We start from the raw sequence: 26,159 nt of genomic DNA on the forward strand, positions 1-26,159 counted from the left end.
AAGAAAACTCCATGGACAAAGACAACAGGCGGATCCCCCTACTCTTCCTCATACAGCTAGTCCTTCTGCAGAGACACTTCCTCCGGAGGTTAGCAGGGGAAAGGGTCAGAAAACCCCATCTTGTGCAAATGGAACATGGAGTGCCAATTGATTCTTCTCTCTGGCCACACTCTTCTCAATATATGAAGATGGTTTGTGGCTTGCTTCTGTATTGCGATTGCCATTTGCTGAGTTTTGAAACAGGGGTGGCAGTGGAGGCCAAGGGAAACTGACCACAGGGTTGGGGAACCTCTGGAAGCTGGAGGGCAGGGAGGGGAAAAAATAGCCCTGCAAACTCTCCTTATGACCCCCAGAACTCTGACCAGACCACACTCCTCACTGGGCAGATGCACAGTTTTTAACCCTTCAAAGGATTATGGTTAAGGCTGGATACAAAGTCCTACAGAGTAGACCCACTGAAATTAATGGCCTTAAGTAGGTCGTAGCATTAATGCAGGGGTCAGCAAACTTTTTCAGCAGGGGGTCAGTCCACTGTCCCTCAGACCTTGTGGGGGGCCGGACTATATTTTTTTGGGGGAGGGGGAATGAACGAATTCCTATGCCCCACAAATAACCCATAGATGTGTTTTAAATAAAAGCACACATTCTACTCATGTAAAAACACGCTGATTCCTGGACCGTCTGTGGACCGGATTTAGAAGGCATTTGGGCCGGATCTGGTTTGCCTACCCATGCATTAATTCAAATGGGTTCTGGATACTTGCACCTAACTCCCTACCCCCCTACCCCACTTCAGAATACCTGCAGGATTCAGGAGCAACGAGGGATGGAAAAGAAGGGAGCGTGTGGAACCCTCAAGCAGGATCTGAATATAAGATCTCCCCTCCTGTGGCTAGTAGCCATCAATAGCCCTCTCCTCCGTGAATTTCCTCGTTCCCTTTTAAAGCTGATGGCCATCGCTGTCTCCTGCAGAAAGGAGTTCCACAGATCATCAACGCACTGTTTGAAGAAGAACTTTTTGAACCACCCAACCTTGGGTTTCATTGAATGCCCACAAATCCTAGTGTCACAGCATCCGATTGGCTGCTCTGGGATACAGGATTGGCAATATCTGGCTTATTTCTCACCGGGAGACAGAGCTGGAAAAGCTAGCCGAGGACACAGCCAGATGTAGCTCTGGATTTCCAGGCTGCCTTTTCGTTTCACCGGCTTTCCCCAGACATTAATTTAAAGCAATTTAATTGGGGGAAATCGTTTTAATTGGAATGTCTTCCCTGACCACAGGCAGTGGAGGAGATAACCACAGGTGATGGCAGCCAGGCCTCTGCTTGTGCAATACAGCGCCCTCTAGTGCCTGTGGGCTCATGTTTAGCTGTGTGCCTGGGGCCTGTACGGCGCACAGATGGTGAGTATTTTCCCTGATGCCCTTGGCAAAGGAGCATCTGAAGGCCATAATACCTACTTCTTACCAGTTCTCAGCAGTGGAAGTAAGATGTTACCGGCTGGATCAGACCAAAGATCTATCTATACCAGCATGGTGCTTCCTAGAGTGTCCAATCAGATGCTTCCTAGAAAGAATTTGAAAGTGGGGTTTGAAGATAAGAGCCCCTCCTCATTATATCTCCCCCAGCATCCAGTAGCTGGAGGTCAACTTCTTAATCATACGGAGCTTATGTTCCTGTCATAGCTAATAAGGACGTCAGAAGCTGAATTTGGAAGATTCAGGACAGAAATAAGGAACTACTGCTTGGTCTCAGGTGGCATAGTGGGTCAGTGGGTCTGGCTCTTAGCCAGAAGGTTGGTGGTTTGAGGCCACTCAGGGCAGGATTCCTTGGGATCCTTTTCAGCTCTACACTTCTATGATTCTATGATTCTACCTCTTTGTGCAGCACAGAGTTAAACTATGGCACTCACTACCACAGTATATGGAGCTTCTGTTGCTGTTACTGGGATTTCAAAGGCAGAAATGATGTCCAGGGGGAATCAACAACTTTGGGGTTCCCCTGGTTTTTACTTTTTGAACTATGGCAACCCTAGCTAATAAGGACACTAAAAGGTGAATGTTGCAAGATCCATGGCATACCTATTTGCGCAGCACAGAGTTAAACTATGGAACTCACTCCTGCAGGAGGCAGTGACGGCCACCAAGTTGGGTGGCTTGGGCAGATTCATGGTGGAGAGGGCTCTCAGTGACTACTAGCCACAATGGCTATGCTCTGCCTCCATGGTCAGATCCAGTAATGCTTCTGAATACCAATTGCTGGAAACCACAGGAAGGGAGGAGGCTCCTGTGACCTGATCCAGCCGGGCATTGATATAGTCGATGGGTACACAAACTAAGGCCTGGGGGCTGGAACTGGCCCAATCGCCTTCTAAATTTGGCCCACGGACAGTCTGGGAATCATCGTGTTTTTACATGAGTAGAATGTGGCCTTTTATTTAAATTGCATCTCTGGGTTATTTGTGGGGCATAGGAATTCGTTCATTCCCCCCCCCCCAAAAAAATATAGTCCCATCCCCCCACAAGGTCTGAGGGACAGTGGACCGGCTCCCTGCTGAAAAAGTTTGCTGACCCCTGATATAGTCCTTTCCAATGTTCAAAGTGTTTCAAAGGCCTTTCTCTGGCTCCCGGTTCTTACAAATACTCTTTAACCTGGCTTTTGACACTTGGGGTGATTATTTTTAGGCTCTACCTTATTTCTGTGATTGTATGTTGTTTTAAAATGTTTCTCGCATTATGTTTTAATTGCTTTAACCAACCCAGAGACCTTTGAGTGAATGAGGGTTGATAAGTGATGATGATGATGATGATGATGACACAACCTTGTAAGGTTATTATACCCATTTTGCAGTTGGGAAGACTGAGAAAATGAGAGAGAGAGAGAGAGAGAGAACAACGTGCCTAACGCTTCTTATTAAAGCCAACGCAGAAGGGAGACTTTGAATCACTGACTCCTCCCCAAACAAGACTGTCAAAGGAAGGTTTAAAAGTGGAATTTGCAAACATCACTTTTTACGTGCAATCACGTACCATCTCCATATCGGGCCTGAGACTTCCTTCCCCATTCATACCTGCACATAAATTGACGTATTGTCATTATTATTGCTGCAGATTAAATCTCTGCGCTGACTTTCCAGGCGTCTCTCCTTGACTCGGAATGTGGAAGCAGCGTGGGGGTTGGCTGCGAAAGGGTTAAGCCTCTAAAGATAGAGGGAGGGGGAGAGAGAGAGAGAGAGAGAGAGAGCGCATGAGAGAGCGCTGGGGAGGGAGGTGCAATAGAAGAGAGGGACTGGCTTTTCTCTCCTCTCTCACTCTCTCTTGCTGCAATAAATCCGGCTTAAAGGACGAGAGCAGAGGAGCCTAGAATGGATTAAAGAAAAGTCTGTATAATACAGACGCCAGCACAAGGGGGAGGGGGCAGAGAGAGAGAGAGAGAGAGAGAGAGAGAGAGAGAGAGAGAGAGGAGGAGGAAGAAGAAAGAGAATAAGAAAAGGAGCAAAAAGGAGGAAAGAAGGATGAGTTGAAGATCCCAAACTCCAGCTGCTAATCTGCTTATTCCACGGGAGGAGAAAGAGAGGCAGGGACTGAACAGGTGCATCCTCTGGGTACCACTCTCGGCATCCTCTGGGTACCACTCTCAGCATCCTCTGGGTACCACTCTCAGCATCCCTTCGGTACCATTTGCCTTCGTGGTCTTTCGGACATACTCCTCTCTTGCCATCGCCTGCCTTCCCTCCCCGTTTTCCTTTTTTTCTGCGGGGAGAGAGGGGTTTCTTTCTACATTTCCTCCGTCTCCAAACCCCTCCCCAGCAGGCATCCACGATGTGTTCCTCCGCCGCCGGCCACGGATGCTCCGGCACCCCGTCTTCCCTGCCCGCCTTGCCTTCCGGAGGAGCCTCGCCATGCGGAGAGCCGAGGTGCTTCTAAACCAGATGGAGTTTCTATCCGGGGGGCCAAGACACCCACAATGAACCGCCTGCTGCCTCTCTGCTTCCTATTCCTCAAACTCTTAGATGCGGTGCTGGGTGAGTGTGTGCGAGAGACACCTGCTTTTTTTGCGGCGGCGGCGGCGGGTTGGGGGGGAGAGAAAGAGAGGATAGAGGCATGGCTTTCATGTCCCCCCATCACCAAAGGAGATGCAAGAATCCCATGCGACGCCAGTACCCCCTCCCAAACCAACGCTGCTCAGGTTCTCTCCAAAGCCACGAACGGCGAGAGAATTTTAGCTCGGGGCATCAAACCGCTCTCCTTTCCCCGTTCAAGTCAATAGAGGATGCTTTGGAGCTGGGCAGAGGGAAGTCAGTGGGAGATGAACGGGGTGTTTTCTCCCAACTCATGCCAACTTTCCCCATCCTGGCTTGGTTGTTTAATGCTCCTGTTCTCTGGTCCTTCAAAGCTGCCCTTTGTTGGACCTCAACTGCTAAGAGTTGAGTGGGTCTGTCTCTCTCTCTCTCCCCCCCCCCCCCAGTTAGGAGGCAGTGATGTTGTGCATGGATCTATGAAAAGCCTTATCAAATGCCAAAGCAATACTTTCTCTCTTTTTCCTCTGGTGGTGGTCGCAATAATTATTATGATAATAACACCCCCCTTCCCCCGAAGCCCCCACAATCAGCATCCATTGTGGAACCAGGTTGCAAGCGGACAATAGACTTTTCAATGGCATCTGACGAGCTGTTGTCGTCTTCTGGAGAAAACACAACCCGGTTTGGGCGAAAAGAGGCGAAATAAACCAAAAGGAGAGGGGGTGATGGAGGAGGAGTATGTTGGGGATAAGTAACCTGGGGGGTTCACAGAGAAAAGAGGGTGGGGGGGGAGGATAAAACGGGAGGTTGCTTGTTTTGTGGGTTTACCTTTGGACTCAAACTCTGGACCGGTTTGTTGAACAGCAGATACATTGACACACACACACCCCTCTCCCTCTCTCGTGTGTGTTCGTTCCCTTTGGGAAATTGTGCGGTGTGTTTGTTATTTTGAGATTGAATTTAGGCTAAAAACAACAGGAACAAGCAAAAGACTTTCATTAGCTCAGGCTCTTTTTTCCAGGGGTTACTTGAGGGCAGATGGGTTGATGCTGTGTGTGTGTGTGTGTGTGTGTGTGTGTGTGTGTGTGTGTGTGTGATCCGGAGAGCAAAAGCAGAAAGTTCCCCTTATTTATTTTTTCAAAGGAACTGATTTATTGAGCACCCACCCACCTGCCCAGACTTTGGGGCATGTATTGACAGAACCAGAATGGACCCCAATGCAATATTTTGTTTCAATTCCAATCCTATTTTCCCCCATAGCAATGGGAGTTCTCAGAAAGTCACACTCTCCTATCACCTCTGGTCAGCCACACCAATCCTTGGGTGATTTCAGTCTCCAAACTTAACCCTGTTGTAATTTCTGAGCTGGGCGGCGGCGGCGGGGGGTTCTTTTCTCCTCTCATTTTTTTGCAGTGGTTTTTTTTTGGGGGGGGGGCTAGGGAAAGGAATTGGTGGTTGATATCTCTTTGCTGATGCTTTACCTTTTGATTCGGAGTGAAAATCCAGTTCAAGTGCTTCCAGCCTAGGTTATCGCATACTGTCGATACAGCACTGAGTTTATGGGTGTCCTCCCGCCCCTTCTTCCTATAATAGCCCAACTCAAATCTTCCAGGTGAGCTGAAATTTGAATGAGTAATAACCGTGAATAATGTCAGGCAGCTGGTTGAGAAAACAAGTTGCTGGAAGGAAGGGATGACTTCTTCTTCCCTCGACTCTTTGGGGAAGTAGCAAGAAGGATTCGATATGCGGCCTTTGGTGGGATTTATTTGATTATGAGGATCTCCCGTTGGTGGTGGAGGTGAACAAGGCAAAGTATTGCTTCTGCCTAGACATTCAGAACAATAAATGACAGTATTGGAAACAAAGAAAATGTAAGTGTGTTTGTGTTCAAAATAGGAATGATTCTACTTTTATTTACAGCATCTTAAGTTTATAATGCGGGAGGCAAGCTATGGGGTTACAATGGACTCTTTCCCAGCTTGGTCTTGTTGTTTTTAAAGTGGAATAAATACATATTTGTGTTGGTGCTTGAACTCTTTTGACCTGGCTGCTTTATATGTGATCTGTACACTCTTTTCTTTTCTTTTCTTCTCTTTTCATGAAGCAAGGCAATAGGAGCTGGCCAAAGAGTGTAGGCTGGGTTTCGGGAGTGGCAATGGTGGCACCAGAGGCAGAGCTTCGCTTGCATGACGCAGCTTGGCTTACTTACCGGAGCAATCTAGAGACATGATCACTTCCCCAAGCCACTTCTCTGCTGTGATCCCCCCATATGGCAAACCCTGGCCTAAATTCTTGTCTGTACAGTGGGTGTAAGGGCTGGGTTCAGTGTCCTTGGCCCCTCTGCACTCCGTGGATCTGCTTTTCTGAGAACCAATAGCACCTGATAACATCATTTATTGTCCTGTTATTTATTTATTTGTTATTTATTGTTGTTGTTTTTTGCAGTGGAAGCTGGTCCACTGGGGTGAAAGGGGCACTGCCCTCCCAACCTCAGTCTGCCCTCAGCCAGTCTTCATTTGCCCTTTTCCTTTCTTCCAGTCTGGAAGGTGGTTCCGCTTGCTAGTTCCCTCGTGTAGCAGGGAGGAGCTGGAAGATGGGGGCAAAAGCAGAATGAGTTGGCTCCACCTCTCATTGTGCCCTGAAGCCATCCTGGTGGGGTTTCTGCCTTCTGCCCCACTGGGCACCAGCCACTACTGGATTTAGGGATGATAAGTTGCCTTAAGTTGCTCCTGCAGGAGGCCACAAATCTGGATGGCTATAAAAGGGGATGGGACAAATTCATGGGCGAGAAGAGGGCTGTCTATGGCTACCAACCACAATGGCTATGCTCTGCTTCCATGGTCAGGGGAAGCAAATACATGTGAATCACAGTTTCTGGGATCCACAGGAGGAGAGGGGTTGCTCAAATTCTCCTTGCAGGCTTCCCATTGGGTCATCTTGTTGATGGCTGTGAGAACAGGATGCTAGACGAGGTGGGCCATTGCCCTGATCCTCTGATGTTCTTACCACAGGAGGGGAGGGCTCCTCTGTGTTTGAGAAGTTCTATGGGGCACCTGGGTGACCACTCTCTGATGAGGGTGCTGAAAGCCTGACCCGAGGGCTTTCTGGTGGTTCCCTCACTGCAAGAAGTGATGCTACAGGGAGACAGGCAGAGGGCCTTCTTGGCAGTGATGCAATCCCTGTGGAACGCCCTCCCAGCAGATGTCAGGGAGATAAGTAACTACTGTATATAACCTTTGGAAGACATCTGGAGGCAGCCGTGTATAGGGAAGCTTTTTAATGACATTGCTTTACTATGTTTTTATATACAGCGGTACCTCGGGTTAAGTACTTATTTCATTCCGGAAGTCCGTTCTTAACCTGAAACTGTTCTTAACCTGAAGCACCCCTTCAGCTAATCAGGCCTCCCACTACCGCTGTGCCGCTGGAGCACAATTTCTGTTCTCATCCTGAAGCAAAGTTCTTAACCCGAGGTATTATTTCTGGGTTAGCGGAGTCTGTAACCTGAAGCGTATGTAACCTGAAGCGTATGTAACCTGAGGTACCACTGTATGTTGGAAGCCCCTTAGAGTAGCTGGGGCAACCCAGTCAGATGGACAGGGTACAAATATCATCATCATCATCATCATCATCATCATCATCATCATTATTATTATCCAGCAGGGCTCAACTTATGTGCTTATGTTTCTACTCCAAGTCTGACTGAGTTCTCTGGGGCTTGTGCGAGGATGTGTCTCCTTATTCTAGAAGCAGGTCTTCAAAATCTCTTTTCTCCTTCCTGAGTTCTGAGCAAAGAATAAACACGGGAGCTCAGATTGGCTGGGATTCCCTTTTTCCTCCAGCAGAGGGCGGCTTCATGTGCAGGCACGTGCCATGCAGCGATGTGAACTTTGCAAACTTCTCCCTTCAGATTCTCACACTTGTGGCTTCATCGAGGGAGACTGTGACCCCCTGCAATTCCTCGCCTCCAACCATCTCTCTACGAGCTCTGTGTGGGTCTGCTTCTCCTGTGCTGACTGCTTCATTCTGCAAGGAGAGAGAGAGAGAGAGAGAGAGAGAGAGAGAGAGAGAGAGAGAGAGAGAGAGAGATTCTCAATCAAGGGACATACTGTAAAAAGGCTTTAAATAATAGAAAGCCAACAGAAGCTGGATGATCTTTTCTTTTAAAGCTGCCTCGGTGGTGGTAAAATAAATTAATGGCCTGGAAATTATTCTGTGCCTCCGTGTCATGGAAAAGTGGCTCGCCTGGTGTCTGCAAGATGGGCCAAAAGGCAGAGGAATATTACATAGTAATATTACAGTGTAATGTTGATCTGGACACTGTACAGAATAGTACAGTGTCCAGATCAAGGGAAGTAACTGAGCCACTGTTTTCTGCCTTGATCTGACCCCGCCTGGAGTCCTGTGTCCCGTTCTGGGCTCCACAGTTTAAGAAGGATATTGACAAACCAGAACGTGCACAGAGGAGGGCAACTAAGATGATCAAGGGTCTGGAAAGCAAGCCTTATGAGGGAGCTGGTTGTGTTTAGCCTGGAGAAGAGAAGACGGAATATCTTCAAATTTCTGAAGGGCTGTTCCATGGGAACAAGCTTGTTTTCTGCTCCTCCAGAGGGGAGGACCCGAAACAATGGATTCAAATGACAAGGAAAGACATTCCAACTAAACATTAGGGAGAACTTTCTGAGGGTAAGAGCTGTTTGACCGTGGAACAGACACCCTCAGAAGGTGATGGACTCTCCTTCCTTGGAGGTTTGTAAGCAGAAGTTAGATGGCCACCTGTGAGGGATTCTTGAGCTGTGATTCCTGAATTGCAGGGGGTTAGACTAAAAGGCCTCTGGTGTCCCTTCCAAGTAGAATTCTATGATTCTATCTCTTCATAATGAGACAATGTGTGGTGCAATGATGATTCTGGGGTTTGGCTGTTTGTCCTCTTCCCGCACATCATAGACAGGTGTTCAAGGGATTTGGTGGCAGAAATGTCAGTAAACATGTCCCTTAAGGTGCTGCTAGGCTGTCAATATTTCACAGGAGGGATTTAAGTGAACTCTGGAACTTTAGGACACGCACAGTTAAAGTGGATCAAAGCAGTCTATTTCCCTAGTACAGGAATCCCCAAACTCAGCCCTCCAGCTGTTTTGGGACTACAACTCCCTACATCCCTAGCTAACAGGACCAGTGGTCAGGGATGATGGGAATTGTAGTCCCAAAATAGCTGGAGGGCCGAGTTTGGGGATGCCTGCCCTAGTGCTACTCTGAGTAGCACCGTCAAATTTAATAGACACGATTAACTTAGGTTTGTGAGTTTCAAAAAGGACCTAATCTGAGTAGGTCTTGACAGAATACAAACCCCAATGCTTGTGTGTTCTAAGTTGGGACTCTCATATATCACCCTCTTCCATTTCCACTCCCCCTGGAATGGTTGTCAATGTCTCTTTAAGAGGGCATGGGCAAGGGAAAGAGATAAGCCCACCTGCTAATGGTGATGTGATATGCAGGTCAGCTGACCAAGTGGTATATAAAAAGGGAGGTGCTGGGTCTTAGTAGGTAGTTGAACTTCTAACATGAGGGAGGAGGAACCCTCCCCAGAAATGAAAAATTGAGAGAAGCAGGTGTTTAGTCATAGCCAGTGACAGGCAAACATTTTTTGTTAAGAATATCAAGCTTGCAAAAATAAAATAAAAAAGGGAGTGGTGGATCCCTTCAACATGTACTGGAGTCTTCTGAAAATTGTGAGTTATGCATTCTTACTTCTTCTGTGTTGGTGAATTTAACCACCCTACCCCCGGATGTTCAGCTTCACAATGGAATGGCCCATCAAGAAGCTCCGATTGTGGATTTTATTGATTGCTTTCCAGATAACAGCAGTCCTTTTTAATGGATGTTCTGTGGGTTTAAGCTGGCTGGCTGCTTTTCCATATTGTTCTGGGTTTTAGCGGAAGGTGTCCTCATTTTTTAAAAAAATTTACAGCCATATAATCTTTAGGGGAGGCTGAGGCAATCTGGATTCTTTTGAAAACTACATTTGATTCAATATTTTTACCCACTATCTTCTGCTGGAGATAGCACTGCTTCAGATTCCATCACAGCTTCATCTTTCCCTACCAGGTTCTTCCACGAAGCCTGGGAGATTTGTCGTTCTCTGTTGAACGGGCGATGTAGAACAACTGCCTTTCTCCGCTTAACTCTGTCTTCACTTACATGTGCCCAGTGAAGATTCGGGACAGACAGAAGAAAGTCCTTCTCTACACTGCGAGGAGTTAAAACCATGGCACTTGCTCCCACAGGAAGCAGCGATGGTCACCAACTTGGATGACTTTAAAAGAGGATTGGACAAATTCATGGAGGAGAGGGCTATCGATGGCTATGCTTTGCAGTTTTGGAGGCGGCAAAGCTTCTGAATATCAGTTGCTGGAAACCGTAGGAAGTTAGGGGATCTTGTGCTTGGTTCCCGCTTGTGGGGACATCTTCTTGGCCACTGAGAACAAGATGCTGGACTATATGGGCCACTGGCCTGTTCCTCTTGTGTTCTCATATGTCTATTTCTCTCCCCCCCCCCCCCCGATACTCATAACTGTTCTTTTTCTAACTCTGCTTGTTGTGGTAATTTGGAGTGGAGAAGGTGGCTCTTGTTGAATCCTTTGTTGAGGCTGATCCCTTGGCCTAGTTGGGATTTGAACCCTGCTCTTCCAGGTCCTGGGCCAACACCCTAACCACTGGTTTGAGGTTGGATGCAACTCCATTATGAATACAGTCATAACTGAATGTGCTTCAGGTTGAGTGCTTTCGGGTTGGGCTCTGCAGCAACCCGGAAGTAACAGAGCCCGTTACTTCCGGGTTTCGCCGCTCGCGCATGCGCAGATGCTCAAAATGACATCACGCACATGCGCAGAAGTGGCAAAATGTGACCCGCGCATGCGCAGACATGCTGTCACATCTTACATTCTGTTCAGGATGCGAACGGGGCTCCAGAACAGATCCCGTTCACATCCTGAGATACCACTGTAGTGCAATTCTGTTAATGCATGTTTTGTTGTACAGTGACGCCTCGGTTCTCAATCTTAATCCACCCCAGGAGTCTGTTCGACTCCCGAAACCATTCAAAAACCAAGGCACTCAAGCGGAAGCCATGTTGGATGTTCAGCTTCCAAAAGAACACTTGCAAACCGGAACATTGACTTCTGGGAGCCGATTTGTTCAGCAGCTAAGCTGTTCGAGAACCAAGGTTTGACTGTATCGTGAAACGGCTTGGAGATGCTCCATCAGAAGTGACCCATAAATGAAATTTTTAAAAGAAAAGTATATGGCATGGTAAAGGTAAAGGTAAAGGGACCCCTGACCATTAGGTCCAGTCGTGGCCTACTCTGTGGCTGCAGCGCTCATCTTGCTTTATTGGCTGAAGGAGCCAGCATTTGTCCACAGACAGCTTCTGGGTCATGTGGCCAGCATGACAAAGCCGCTTTTGGCGAACAGGAGCAGCGCACGGAAACACCATTTACCTTCCCGCCAGAGTGGTAGCTATTTATCTACTTGCACTTTATGTGCTTTTGAACTGCTAGGTTGGCAGGAGCAGAGAATGAGCAACGGGAGCTCACCCCGTCGCAGGGATTCGAACCGCCGACCTTCTGATCAGCAAGCCCTAGGCTCTGTGCTAAATAAATAATGTGTGTGTAGAGGTGGATATATGTCATTTCTTCCAGCCCTGCCCCAAATCACACAGGGAGGTGTCTTGTACCTAGTAGCCACCAGCTTTTGAAAGCCATCAAAGAAACAACCGCTTTGACTTAGTTGTGAAAAAGGCTAGAGGTGGTTGCTCTCTCCAAAGGACATCAATAGAGAGGGTGCTTCTCGTTTCACCCTGGCCCTTGAAAAAAATTAAAATAACAACCCTATCTTGTGGGCTCAGCCGTCCGAGAAGAAATTGCACTGGCAGAAGGAGGCGATGCTCAGAGTTCCCTTACATGAACCCTTTGTGCCATCTCTCCTCCTCCTCCTCCTCCTCCTCCTCCTCCTCCTCCCCCCCTTCATGAAGTGCCTGTGCAGCAGCCCCCAGGGGCCTCTTGTGCAGGACGACAGAAACCCTGCACGCTCCCTTAGCTCAGTTGCAAGCGCCTCTCACTCTTGTTCTTCCTCTCAAAGTGATGATGTGGTTGTTTTCCCGAGCTAGAGGTTGGGTGGGGAGAGGAGGAAGCCAGTTTTGTGTCCACGATCAGTTTCTTTCCTTTACATGCCTAACAATTAAGAAGCTGGGAGAAACGAGATAATCAGACCCTCCAAGTGTTCCTATTTCCCAGGGACAGTTCCGGATTTCCAGAAGCCGTCCCAGTTTCTGATGAGATCCCAAAACATCCCACTTTTCCTTAAGATGTCCCTGTTTTCACCAGAGGATTGCTGAAGGATGCCCCTATTTTCATCGGAGAAATGTTGGAGGATGTGGAGTTATCCATCCCCTGAGCCATATGAAGACGGGTCTGTATAGGGAATATTTTTAATGTTTCATTTTTTTTATGGAAGCCACCCAGAGTGGCTAGGGCATGAGTAGGCAAACTAAGGCCCGGGGGCCAAATCCGGCCCAATCGCCTTCTAAATCCAGCCCGTGGATGGTCCGGGAATCAGTGTGTTTTTACATGAGTAGAATATGTCCTTTTATTTAAAATGCATCTCTGGGTTATTTATGCAGCCTTCCTGGTGTTTTTACATGAGTAGATTGTGTGCTTTTATTTAAAATGCATCTCTGGGTTTTTTGGTGGGGTATAGGAATTCATTCATTCCCCCACCGCCCCCCAAAAATATGGTCCGGCCCCCAACAAGGTCTGAGGGACAGTGGACTGGCCCCCTGCTGAAAAAGTTTGATGACCCCTGGGCTAGGGCAACCCAGTCAAACAGGCAGGGTATAAATAATAAAAATATTATTCTGGAAGAGGATGTCCCTCTTTTCCTCAGAGAAATGTTGTAGGGTATGCTATATACTCTCCAGCAGTTTACACCTCAACACGCCTCTTTCTCTTCATCTCTGTCTCTGCAAATCTGACACCACGATGAGTAACATTTGGACCAGGGGCTGGGCAGGGAAAACTGAATACCATGGCAGGGTTCCTGAAAAGCTTATGGGAGGTTGAGAGCAATGCCAGATTTAGGGTGTTGTGAGCAGTTCCCTGGCACAGGGCACCAAGCCGAAGGCATGCAAAATTGAGAAGATCCATGATTGAGATGATCCATTTGGGCTGCGCCAAATTCTGGTCTTGCACAGGGAAAGATTACCAAAGGCAGCACCTGTGAAGAGGTTCATTGGTGGCAGATGGATGGCAAAGGATGAAGAACACCTGTGGCCCTCCAGATGTTTCTGAATGACACCTCCACCTTGATCCCTGGCCATTGGCTGTGCTGGCTGCCAGGGCTGCTGGGAGTTCTCAGCCTAGCAACATCTGGAGGGCCACAGATGTTCCCCATCCCTGAATTAGACCATTAGTGCCCTGAACTACCTTCACTTTGACCTTCGCTTGCCTTCACTACCCCAGCTACCTCCATCACAACTGTTTTCTCCAGGGCTTTTGTGGGTGGTGTACACCGTTTTTTGTTCCCCACCCCATCTGTTTAATCCCCGCAACAACCCTGTGGGGTAGGTTAGACTGAGAGTGATTGCCTAAGATCACACCTAGCCAGCTTCATGGATGAATAGGGGACATGAAGTCAGGCCTCCTGAGGCTTCCTGTGATGGCCTGGGATTCGGACTCAGAGGCTGAACCTGAGGAATCCCAGCCTGCACAGGAGTCCCCACCTCCAGAACCAGCTGAGCTGGGGCTGGGGCCTGAGCCTGAAGGGTCCTCACCTGTGCTGGATCCTCAAGTGCAGGCACCAGCTGAGTCTGCTCTGGCTCCTGAGGTGATGGAGGAGCCATTGCCTGCAGGTGCTCCACTCTCAGCCCTGTCAGGGGAAGAGGAGGTTGCCTCTGGGTCTGGTAACCCTCCAGCCTCTCCTGAGCTGCAGAGGCTCAGGGCAGAGAGGCGGAGGGAACTAAGTTCCTGCAGGAGGAGTCCTCGCCTCCAGGCCAGGAGAGGCAAGTCACCTGTGAACTGGGGCCGCTCTATGCCTCGGGGCACATAAAAGCCAGCCAGACCCAGTCTCAGGTTGTGGGAGCAACGTTGTTGCTAGCCTGTTCCTGCCTGCACCCTGTCCTGCTCTTCTACCAGAGTTCCTGACACCACCCAACTCCCCGCCTTGGACCCAGCTTCAGCTTTGACAGACTGCCTCCATACCGCACCCTCAACCTTGGACTGGACTCGGACCTCACCTTTCGGTTAGCCCCCGGGACCAGCACACTTCCAGAGCCTGAGAGAAGTGCCTACAAAAGACATTTCTGGACAAGATGGTTTCCAGAATGATGGGACCAGGAGGGCCCTGACTCAAGGAGGACAAGACAGGTTAATCTCCTCCCATCATCCTCTCCTCCCCATGGCTCATAAATCATCTCAACTCACAGGCAGCCTCGGAACTGCAAGGTTGCAAGGGATCTGCCTAGTCCTATATTTTTTGTCCACCTGCCAAAACTTCCTCTGTGCCCTTAGCTTCCTGCAGAAGTTCTTATTATACTGATGGCTCCTACCTTTAAGAGTGTGTGTGTGTGTGTGTGTGTGTGTGTGTGTGTGTGTAGCTAATGACTGGGCACTTCCGTTATCTCCCCGCCATTATTGTTCCTTCGTCCTCTTTGACAGCCTTCCTAAAATAAACTGTCAATCACATGCTCTCTCTCTCTCTCTCTCTCTCTCTCTCTCTCACTCTCTCTCGTGTGTGTGTGTGTGTGTGTGTGTTCGTTCCCTTGCGTGTGTTGCTTTTGAAATATCAGAGAGCCTTTGTCTGGAGTGCAGATAGCAAAATGCGGGGAAATGAGGAAAAACCTACTTTGCATCTTATCTGGCCCTTCCAGCCTGCTTCTGTGGAAGGCAACATGGAGGATAGTGGTTAGAGCACTAGTTCCCAAAGTGGGCGGTACTGCAGTTCTGGAGGTGTCAATCACTGCCAGAGTTTGCGGGGGGGGGGGTTGCTATCATTGGATCAAGTTCATCCATTTTGCTGAATTAATAAGATCGTTTTAACTGGAATTTAAGTAAATGTGCAATTAATTGTGGCTTCTTTGAATTTTGCTGTGTTGTTAACTTCCTTAGTGGATCGTGCAAGCAGCTATTCTGAATAGTACTCTTATTATATGGTGGGGGGCACTGGGAATGAGTTTATAGATCCAAGGTGGGTCCCCCCAAAAAGTACAGCAACTGGGGTTAGAGAGTTGACTGTGGTTTGGGGGGGGCATGATTGTAATGCTTGTTCCGTCATGAAGTTCACTGAGGTCACTGGGGTACAATTACCACCTGCGAGTGAAGTCCACCTCACAGGGTAGTTGTGAGCAGGAGAGGAGGAAACTATTTGTCCATGTATGCATATAAAATATTTCTTTTCGGCTTGCACCAAACATCCCAAATGGCATACATGTCTATCTGTCTGTCTAGGGACTCAGCTATACAGCTGCAAATATAACATTTTAAGTGTGTTTTAAGTGCATTATACAAATGTGATACTAGATGGCACTGGTGAGCGAATGGCAAATTCCATGTATATTTTAAAACGTGGTGTTGCTGTTTTTTTAAAGCATTTTCACAGCAGTTTTATATACAATATGGGCAGATTCAGCCTAGCTATCTAGCTAGCCACATACACATATCTAGATAATAGTAGGAATTTCCTTCCTTGCAATTGGAATCCTTTGGTTCAGGTCCTATCTTCCAGAGCAGCAGAAAACAAGCTTGCTCCAACTTCCATGGCACAACCCTGAGTCTGTAAAATCACTCAGTTGCTACATACAATCTTGCATTTCTGTGCATTGAAACTACACACCCCAAATCATACACTAGTGGCAGAATTGTGGAAACCTTTTGGGGAAAGTGTATTTCTGAGGTTTGACGGCTCATAACACCACTTTTTTGAGTAATGTCATAAAATCATATATCAACAGAAAGATAAATTAATGAAGAATGTAATACAACCAAGTTTGTTCAATTATCTGTATTCTATCAAAAGTTATAGCCAAATAACCAGAAAAAAGGAAGCACGACTTGCTTAGGTTGATATGCAGTAGATTTCCTTCATTTGAATATTGCAAATTAGCATGAGCATGAGACAATCAGGTATTATGAGCCATCAAACCTCGGAAATACACTTTCCCCAAAAGGTTTCCACAATTTTGGCCACTGCTGTAGCTGCCCTGCCAAATCCAGAGCGATGTATGTCCTATGCCTGGGTGTTGTGTTCTGATCCATGTGCAGAGTTCCACGAATTACTTCAGTCCAGGATGCGTCACAGAGCTGTCGTCCATTCTTCATGGTCAGCTGTCCCATGCACGAGGCAGAGTGTGTTAGACTGAGGAAGGAGAATAAGCTTCTTAAAAGATAGATGAATTCCTTGGATCTCCTCCAGCCTTGGAAGGGTCTCTCTCAGAAGTTACTGGTCTACAAAAATGTTTTAGGGTCCCTGCTGCACATGCTAGCCTCTTCTAGTCATTCACGGCTGGCCTCCACCCCCAGAGGACAAGACTTCTACTCCTGATGATTCAAGGTAGCAACAACAAGGCCCTGATTTGGCAAGATCGCTGTTTGCAGTCAAGAGACGGGCGAAGCTGTCAATTTAGCTTTCCCCTCAAAATGTTCAATCCTAAACCCTCTAGAAAAGTGACCAGCATTTTAGTGTGGGTTTCTCCTGATATGTTCAAGCCTGTATTAATTCTCTCTTTTTTTTTTACCTCTTATGCACATTTTTGTATCACAGTTTCAGTGAATATAATGCATTTTTATTATGAGAAAGGGCTGTAGTTCAGTGGCATGGAACCCGGGTTCGAATCCCTCCAGCATCACCAGGTAGGGCTGGGGAAAAGACTCCCTGCCTTTAACCCTGGAGAGCCATTGCTGCCAGCCAGCATAGGCAATACTAAAGTAGATGGAGCAATGGCTTGACTTGGCCTAAGCCAGCTTATTATGTCCCTATGTAAATTGACCCTTCAGAACCATAAGGACTTGGACCTTTTTCTGTTTAGGGGAAGGATTATAGCTCAGTGGCACAGCCCCTGCTTTGCATGCAGAAAGCCCCAGATTCAATCGCCGGGTTGGGCTGGGGGAGACTCCATGTCTGAAACTCTGGAGAGTCACTGCTGCCAGTCAGTGTAGGCAATACTGATCTTGGTGGATCAGGGCTCTGACTCAATCTGAAGTTGCTTCCTATGCACCTAGCCTAGATGGAAAGTTGAGCCTCTGCTTCAATGTCAGCCCACAAACAGGACTTGAGCTCATTGACACCCTCCTCATTTTTGATTCCCAGCAGCTGGTAATAGTCACTCTGTATTCTGCCTTGGTCTGACCACACCTGGAATGCTGTGTCCAATTCTGGGCACCACATTTTGAGAAGGATGTCAAGAAGCTGGAATGTGTACAGAGCTGGGCAACCAAGATGATCAAGGGTCTAGCAACCAAGCCTTATAAGAGAGAGTTGAGGGAGTTGAGTACGTTTAACTGGGACAAGGGGAGACTGAGAGATTCTATGAAGGCCACCTTCAAATATCCGAAGGGCTGTCACATGGAAGATGGAACAAGCATGTTTTCTCCTGCTCTGGAGGGTAGGATCTGAAGGAAAGAAGATTCCAACTAAACCTTATGAAGAACTTTCTGGTGGTGAGAGCTGCTAGACAGTGGAATGGACAACCTCAGATGGTGGTGTACTCTCCACTGGAGGTTTTTAAACAGAGGTTGAATGGCAGTTTCGTCTGGAAATGAAAGGTTGGAGGAGCTGGGTATGTTTAGGCTGGAGAAGAGGAGACTCAGAGGAGATAGGATAGCCATCTTCAAATATCTCAAGGGCTGCCACATGGAAGAGGGAACAAGCTTGTTTTCTCCTTCTCTGGAGGGTAGGACTTCAAGTTACAAGAAAGGAGTTTCCAACTAAACATCTGGCAGAACTTTATGACAGTAAGAGCTGTTCAACAGCGGAATGGACTTCCTTGGGAGGTGGTGGAATCTCCTCCTTTGGTGGTTTTGAAGCAGAGGTTGGATGGTCATCTATCTTGGATGCTTTAGTTGAGATACCTGCACTGCAGGGAGTTGGTCTACTCTAGATGACCCTCAGAGTCCAGGAGCACCAACTTGGGCCACAGGTTATGGGTGCCTAGTGCAAGTGACCTGACATCATGATGTCATGCACCTGGTGGCCTCAGAACCTGACTTCCCATGGCACTGGAAGTCAGGTTCCGAGGTCTCGCAAGGCCTCGGACAGCATCTCTGAGGTCTCTCAAGGCCTTGGATGTGATTTCCAGTGCTTCATGAGGCACTGGAATTTGTGTCGGGGGAGAGGGAGGGAGAGAGAGAGAGAGAACCTAATGTGCTCCACTCTAGGGACGCTGATCTTAAGCAGTGCTGATTCCAAAGGCTACTCTGCCTGTTTTATTCCAGGGAGAGGAACAAAATGCCATCTGCAGGAACTTCCTCAGCTGGAAGCAATCTTGTCTCCCAGGACCACCCCTTCCCTCTCTCAATTTGAAGCTGAGGCAAAGGAGCTCTGGAAGGAGGGGGACCTTCAGTGTCTTCTGATATGAGCTCCTAATGCTGTGTTGAACATATGGAAGCAGAAGTCCCTTGAAGCTTCGGAGAGAGCTCTGTACGAGCTGGTGGGAAGGGATGTGGGCTGGTTGAAGATGCTGCGGTAATCATTCTGACAAGACAAAAGGCAGGAGAAAAGGTCTGGAGCATCTTCCCCACCCACAAGTAATGGGAATGGGTTCCCTGACAGGGATGAAAGGACAGGGGTAAAGTAACAGAATCATAGAGTTCGAAGGGATCATGAGTGTTACTTAGTCCTCCTCCTGAACTGCAGGAATAAGAGCTAACTAATCCTTGACCGATGGCCATCCAACCTCCAGTGAAGCCCACCACCTTCTGAGGTTGTCCATTCCATGTCAAACAGCACTTATTCCCTTGGGGGAGGCCAGGTACCTCTGCCTGTGAGCCAAGATACTAACAGTTCTTCCCAATGTTTAGTTGGAATCTCCTTTCTTATAACTTGAAGCCATTGGTTTGGGTCCTACCCTCCAGAGCAGCAGAAAACAGGCTTATTCCATCTTCCACATGACAGTCATCTTCAGATATCTAAAGGGCTGTCATATCACCTCTCAGTCTCTTCTTCCCCAGGCTAAACATGCCCAGCTCCTTCAACTGTTCCTCATAAGGCTTGGTTTCCAGACTCTTGATCATCTTGGTTGCCCTCCTATGCGCACATTCCAGCTCGTCAACATCCTTTTTAAATTGTGGCACCCAGAACTGGACACAGTAGTGTAGGTTTGGTCTGACCGAGGCAGAATAGAGTGGGAGGATGTCTTCCTTTGAATGTGGGATGATGAATTTAGCATTTGCTCTCCCCACACTCCAAATATCACCTCACTCTCAAGACAGCGAGATCGCAGAGGTGCTTGAGTCAAGCTTTCTGTGGGTTTTATTCAAGCAACCCAATGTAAGGATGGACGGCCAGTCCTTGAAGACAGAAGGCTCTGTCCCCTTGAGGGTCAGTGTTGCATTTTGGCTGTGATGGGGAGTCCAGGGCTGTCAGAGAAAGGGCGGAGGTGAAGATTCCAATTAACGCTTCCTTAAAGACAGCAGAAATTTCAAAGCAGAGTGTTTCCTTGGCAGGGAGGAGGAGGCCCCATAAACTAATTAACCTGTGTGGAAGGCCAAGCCAATGATGGCAGATGAAAGGTTTGGGTTTTAAAAACTTTGCTTTGGAGGGAAAAGTTCTCTCCTCTCACCCCCCCACTACACCTTTACATTCTATCACTCAGTGAGGAGGGGGAATCAGCCCAGTTCTGTTCTGAGTCAGTTCTGTGTTCGTTCAATAATATTTCCATTTTCTCAGTTAAAACAAAGGTGTGTGTGTGTGTGAATGAATGACCCCAAAGCTCAGTGGCACAACACCTGCTTAGCATGCAGATGCTAAAGGACGTGGGTGGCATTGTGGTCTAAACCACTGAGCCACTTGGGCATGCTGATCAGAAGGTCAGCAGTTCGAATCCCCATGACGGAGTGAGCTCCCATTGCTCTGTCCTTGCTCCTGCCAACCTAGCAGTTCAAAAGCACACCAGTGCAAGTAGATAAATAGGTACCGCTGCGGCGGAAAGGTAAACAATGTTTCCGTGCGCTCTGGTTTCCGCCACAGTGTCCCATGTACCAGAAGTGGCTTAGTCATGCTGCCCACATGTCCCGGAAAGCTGTCTGTGGACAAACGCGGCTTCCTCACCCTGGAAGCGAGATGAGCGCCACAACCCCATAGTCGCCTTTGACTGGACTTAAGTACCCAGGGTTCCTTTTTTTAGCATGCAGATGGTCCCTGATTCAATTCCCTGATAGGCTTGGGAATGATCGCTGCCTGGAGAGCCACTGCTAGTCAGTGTAGACAGTAGCGTAGACCAATTGTCTGTCTCCATGCAAGCCAGCTTCCTATTTTCCTGTTTAATTCAGCTTACAGGTTTAATTTCCACAGGTTGGGGACCCTAAGACCAGTAAAAATGAGCTACACTGGGAAGATGCTTCAGTTTAGCTCCAGTGCAGGGCTACTGAATTCTGCACCAGCAGAAGTTTCCAAACTGTCTTCAGAGGCAGCCCTATGTGTAATGCGGTGCAGCAATCTAACCTAGAGGTTACCAGAGCATAGACAACAGAAGTTAGGCTACCCCTGTCCAGATAGGGGTGCAGCTGGGACACTAGCCCAAGCTGATGTAAGACACTCTGAGCCACAGAGGTCACCTGAGCCTCAGGTGACAGCAATGGATCCTTGTACCCACTCCTTCAAAGGGAATGCAATGCCCTCAAGAGAGACAATCTTCCATCTGTTTGGTCTAGGGAACTGCCTACCAACAGTGCCTCAGTCTTATCTGGATTGAACCTCAGTTTATTAGCTCTCATCCAGTCCAATATTGAGGCAAGGCAACAGTCCATCACATCCAATGCCTCACCTGCAGGTATAAAGAAGTAGATCTGTGTGCCATCAACATATTAGAAATTAGGTAGGTTCCTTTAGTCCAGTGTTTCCCAAATTCGGGTCTCCAGCTGCTTTTCGACTACAATTCCCATCATCCCTGACCACTGGTCCTGCTAGCTAGGGATGTTGGGAGTTATAGTCGAAAAGCAGCTGGAGATCAAAGTTTGGGAAACACTGCTTTAGCCTGTCGCTGCTGATGCAGCAAATCAACCATCAGGGGTCAGCAGGGGGCTGATCCACTGTCCCTCAGACCTTGTAGGGGCCTGGACTATATTGGGGGGGGGGGGATGAACGAATTCCTATGCCCCACAAATAACCCAGAGATGCATTTTAAATAAAAGCACACATTCTACTCATGTGAAAACACCAGGCAGGCCCCTCAAATAACCCAGAGATGCATTTTAAATAAAAGCACACATTCTACTCAGGTAAAAACATGCAGATTCCTGGACTGTCCGCGGGCTGGATTGAGAAGGCAATTGGGCCGGATCCGGCCCCCAGGCCTTGGTTTGCTTACGCATGATCTAGTCTTTATCAACCTTGAGTTCCTAGATGTTGGTAGTACAACTCTCATGATTCTTGGCCAGCATGGCCAGTGGTCAGGGATGATGGTACCCAAGGGTGAGAGAGGCTGATCTAGACCATCATTAGAGCATCACTTGCTTTCCTCTTAAGGGGGAACATAACTCCCACCTAAAAATGTCGGCTCTGCATTTCCTAGATATTAAGGAAAGTAGTTGCAGTGATACTTTTTAGCCGTGTTAATGGAAGCACACTAGCGCTCTCTCTCCCTTGCTAGAGATTTAAAACTTCCTGGTAAGGGAATACAATGTTATAAATATCTCCAAACCGGCTTGAGTTGGTTTTTAGGCTTCCGCACCCTTTCCAGACCTGAGAGAGAGAGAGAGAGAGAGAGAGAGAGAGAGAGAGAGAGAGAGAGAGAGAGAGAGAGAGATATGCATCTCTGAACTTTGTGGTATTGATGACAGTCAAAGTGCAGTTTAAAGAGCATATGAGTCCTCTCTAAGTTCTAGCAGAAACCCAAACACATTGATTGCACAAAGCAGAGACCTTTCAAATTAGGACTCTGCAATTTCTGCTGCCAAGGACAAAATGGGGAGGGTGCAAACATTTCTTCCTTTTTTTGTTCTGGTGGTTTGTTTTAGAAAAAAAAATCCATGGGGAATTGCCAAAACAGCAATGGGGCACTATGTTTCTGGTCTCTCAGGAAACTCTCAGCAGCTGGCATGCCCACTGACCAAGGAAGATGGGAGTTGTAGTTCATCAGCGTCTGGAAGGCCACACAAATTTTTTCCATTAAAAGGAAGCAGAATTAGAATGGAGGTAGTAAAGGCAAGTGATGCTCAAGTTCAGGAATGGGGGCCTGTGGCCATCCAGATCAGGGTTTCCCAAACTTGGGTCTCCAGTTGCTTTTGGACTACAACTCCCATCATCCCTAGCTAGCAGGACTAGTTGTCAGGGATGATGGGAATGGTAGTACAAAAAATAGTTGGGGATCCAAGTTTGGGAAACCCTGTTCCAACAGTCAGCATAGCCAGCAGTCAGGGATAATGATGATTATGCTAGGAGCTGTAGTCTACTAACAGGATGGTCATGGATGCTTTAGCTGAGATTCCTGCATTGCAGGGGGTTGGATTAGATGACCTGTGGGGTCCCATACAACCCCACAGTTCTATGATCTGGAGAGCCAAACTGCTCCCCATTCCTCCATTAAAAGAAGGCAGAGTTGTGATAGAGGTAGCTGGGGGTAACCAGTGCTGTTTCTAAAAATACTGCCCCTCAATGAGGCCAAACTTAGATTCACAAAATGTTTAGGGGTATGTGTGCCCCTGTGTCCCCCCCCCCAAAGCACTGGGTGTAACAACAAGTGATGGCCTAGTTCAGGGGTGGGGACCATCTGTGGTGTTGTGGGGCTCCAACTCCCAGCAGCCCATAATAATAATAATAATAATAATAACAATAATTCATTATTTATACCCTGCCCATCTGGCTGGGTTTCCCCAGCCAATCTGTGCGGCTTCCAACAGAATATTAAAATACGATAGTCTATTAAACATTAAAAGCTTCCCTAAACAGGGCTGCCTTCAGGTGTTTTCTAAAAGTCTGGTAGTTGTTTTTCTCTTTGACATCTGGTGGGAGGGCGTTCCACAGGGCGGGTGCCACTACCGAGAAGGCCCTCTGCCTGGTTCCCTGTAACTTGGCTTCTCGCAGGGAGGGAACCACCAGAAGGCCCTCGGTGCTGGACCTCAGTGTCCGGGCAGAACAATGGGGGTGGAGACGCTCCTTCAGGTATACTGGGCCAAGGCCATTTAGGGCTTGTAAGGTCAGCACCAACACTTTTGTGCTTGGAAACGTACTGGGAGCCACTGTAGGTCTTTCAAGACAGCAGCCAGCATGTCCAAAGGTCAGGGGTGATGATAACAGAACACTGAGGACCAGCTCCTAGGGACTTCTGGCAGCAGGGCTGCCTTTAGCATATGCGCCGCTGGGTTGTAAAGATCCACCCAGTGTCCCCAAATTTAGTGCTGCCCACGTCTACACCCAATATATACTTCTCTGTGGTTGCAGGTGAGGCCATGGCGGCAGTGGCGGCAGCGTCCTGCTTTTCCGAGTCTCGCTGCTGTCACCCCTCAAGAACTGCGTGCCCAAGCTCTGCAAAGGCACGCAGCTTCACATCCATGCACTTTTAAAAATTCCCCAGGAGGAGGAAGGAGAAGAAGAATGATGCAGCAGCCGCGCCGACGGCGGGCGAGAGAGCAACGCCTCTCCATGCAGAGCACGTCTTTGGGGAGGAGAAAGCGGCCAGGGTGGAGGCAGCGGCAGCAGCCGGCTTTGAATTCCAGCTTGATCAAAATTATTATTTTCTAATAGGTAGATAGTTAAGAGCTTAGGAGGATTCAGCGGCAGGCGCCTGGTGCCCCCCAGAATTCGGCACCCCTTGCACCCCCGGGTAAAGACTGCCCTGTCTGGCGGTTCGTTCACTGTGAGATGTGAGGTTACAGGGAACCAGGCAGAGGGCCTTCTCAGTAGTGGCACCCGCCCTGTGGAACATCCTCCCACCAGATGTCAAGGAAATAAACAACTATCTGACTTTTAGAAGACATCTGAAAGCAGCCCTGTTTAGGGAAGTTTTTAATGTTTGAAGTTTTATTCTGTTTTTAACGTTCTGTTGGGAGCCGCCCAGAGTGGCTGGGGAAACCCAGCCAGATGGGCTGGGTGTAAATAATAAATTGTTATTGTTATTATAACAGTTGGGAGTCCAGCAAGAACTGGAGGCCCACAGGTTCCCCTGTCCCTGCATTAAAAGAAGGCAGAGTTGCGAACAAAGTAGCTTAGGGGGACAGTAAAGGGACGCGGGTGGCGCTGTGGGTTAAACCACAGAGCCTAGGACTTGCCGATCAGAAGGTCAGCGGTTCGAATCCCCGCAACGGGGTGAGCTCCCATTGCTCAGTCCCAGCTCCTGCCAACCCAGCAGTTCGAAAGCACATCAAAGTGCAAGTAGATAAATAGGTACCGCTCCGTTGGGAAGGTAAATGGTGTTTCTGTGCGCTGCTGTGGTTCGCCAGAAGTGGCTTAGTCATGCTGGCCACATGACCCGGAGGCTGTACGCCGGCTCCCTTGGCCAATAAAGCGAGATGAGCGCCGCAACCCCAGAGTCGGTCACGACTGGACCTAATGGTCAGGGGTCTCTTTACCTTTTAAAGGCACACAGCCATCATGGTCACCTTATGAATTTGTCTAACTGTGTGTGTGTGTGTGTGTGTGTGTGTGTGTGTGTTTTTAAGCCATCCCATTCAGTGTTCATCAGTTCTCCTTGGGGAAGCGAGTGAAAGGTCTGTGTTCGAATGAGAAGGAGGAGGTCTTTGCCTTTGGAGAGCTGGAGAGCTCTTTCCGTCGTCTCCTGGCCCTGGTATAAGATGCTGTTGTTACTGAGGGTTGTTTTGGGGTGGTGTTTTTTTTACAAGCGGCTCCCAGATTTATTGCAAATCGCGATGGTGGTGGCAGGAGTTGTTATTGCAGGAAACTGTATTTCTCTTCACTCGCCCTTTCTCCACTAAAGCAGGCCTGCCCTCCCTTCTTCCGTAGAGCTGAAAGCTTCCTGCAGAGGGGAAGGGGGGGGGAGTGAGAGAATACGAAATAAAATAACCAGTCTCTTTAAACATTTAGAGGGCTTATTTAAACAATGTTAACTCCCTCTGAAAAAAGAAAAAAGAGGGAGCGCATTTAATGGTTATATTTAGCGCGGCGTGGAGGATGGAGCCGAAATGTGGTGGGATTTTTCAACGCTGGGAATATTAATTGCTTACACCATTGCCTTCCGTAGAATGGAGTTCGAAGACTGCAGGGACTGGAGCTTGGTTAGAGAAAAATTACTATAATAAAGTCCAGTTTGGGAGCTGCTATAATTGGGGTATTAATATTTCACAATTCCATTATGGTGTCAACATAAGCAATGCAGACCCTCCAAGTATCCCTATTTTCCTGGGACAGTCCCAGATTTACAGACGCCGTTCCGGTTTCTGATTTGAACCTATAATGTCCCACTTTTCATAAGGTACAGGTAAAGGTAAAGGGACCCCTGACCATTAGGTCCAGTCGTGACCGACTCTGGGGTTGCGGCGCTCATCTCGCTTTATTGGCCGAGGGAGCCGGCGTTTGTCCGCAGACAGCTTCCAGGTCATGTGGCCAGCATGACTAAGCTGCTTCTGGCGAACCAGAGCAGTGCATGGAAATGTCATTTACCTTCCCACCAGAGTGGTACCTATTTATCTACTTGCACCTTGACGTGCTTTCAAACTGCTAAGTTGGCGGGAGCAGGGACCGAGCAATGGGACTTCACCCCATCATGGGGATTTGAACCACCGACCTTCTGATCAGCAAGTCCTAGGCTCTGTGGTTTAACCCACAGCGCCACCCACGTCCTCCACTTTTCCTTAGGATGTCCCTATTTCATTGGAGAAATGTTGGAGGGTATGGAATTACGCAACCCCTGAGCCCAGGAGATAAGTAACTATGCAACCTTTAGAAGACATCTGAAGGCAGCCCTATATAGGGAAGTT

At 48.2% G+C, this 26,159-nt stretch overlaps 1 protein-coding gene across 1 annotated transcript in view; it reads left to right on the forward strand.

Annotated features, from left to right (window-relative positions):
- The first annotated feature begins 3,096 nt into the window (after positions 1–3,096).
- Positions 3,097–26,159, forward strand: part of IGSF21 (immunoglobin superfamily member 21) — a 231,286-nt gene continuing 208,223 nt past the window's right edge. The window contains exon 1 of the mRNA XM_081203122.1: positions 3,097–4,026. Within this exon, the coding sequence (XP_081059248.1) occupies positions 3,969–4,026 (58 nt within the window). The 5' untranslated portion in view covers positions 3,097–3,968. The remainder of the gene's footprint in view (positions 4,027–26,159) is intronic.

This window comes from Podarcis bocagei (assembly GCF_964188305.1).
Source record: "Podarcis bocagei genome assembly, chromosome: 7".
NCBI classification, from domain to species: Eukaryota; Metazoa; Chordata; class Lepidosauria; order Squamata; family Lacertidae; genus Podarcis; species Podarcis bocagei.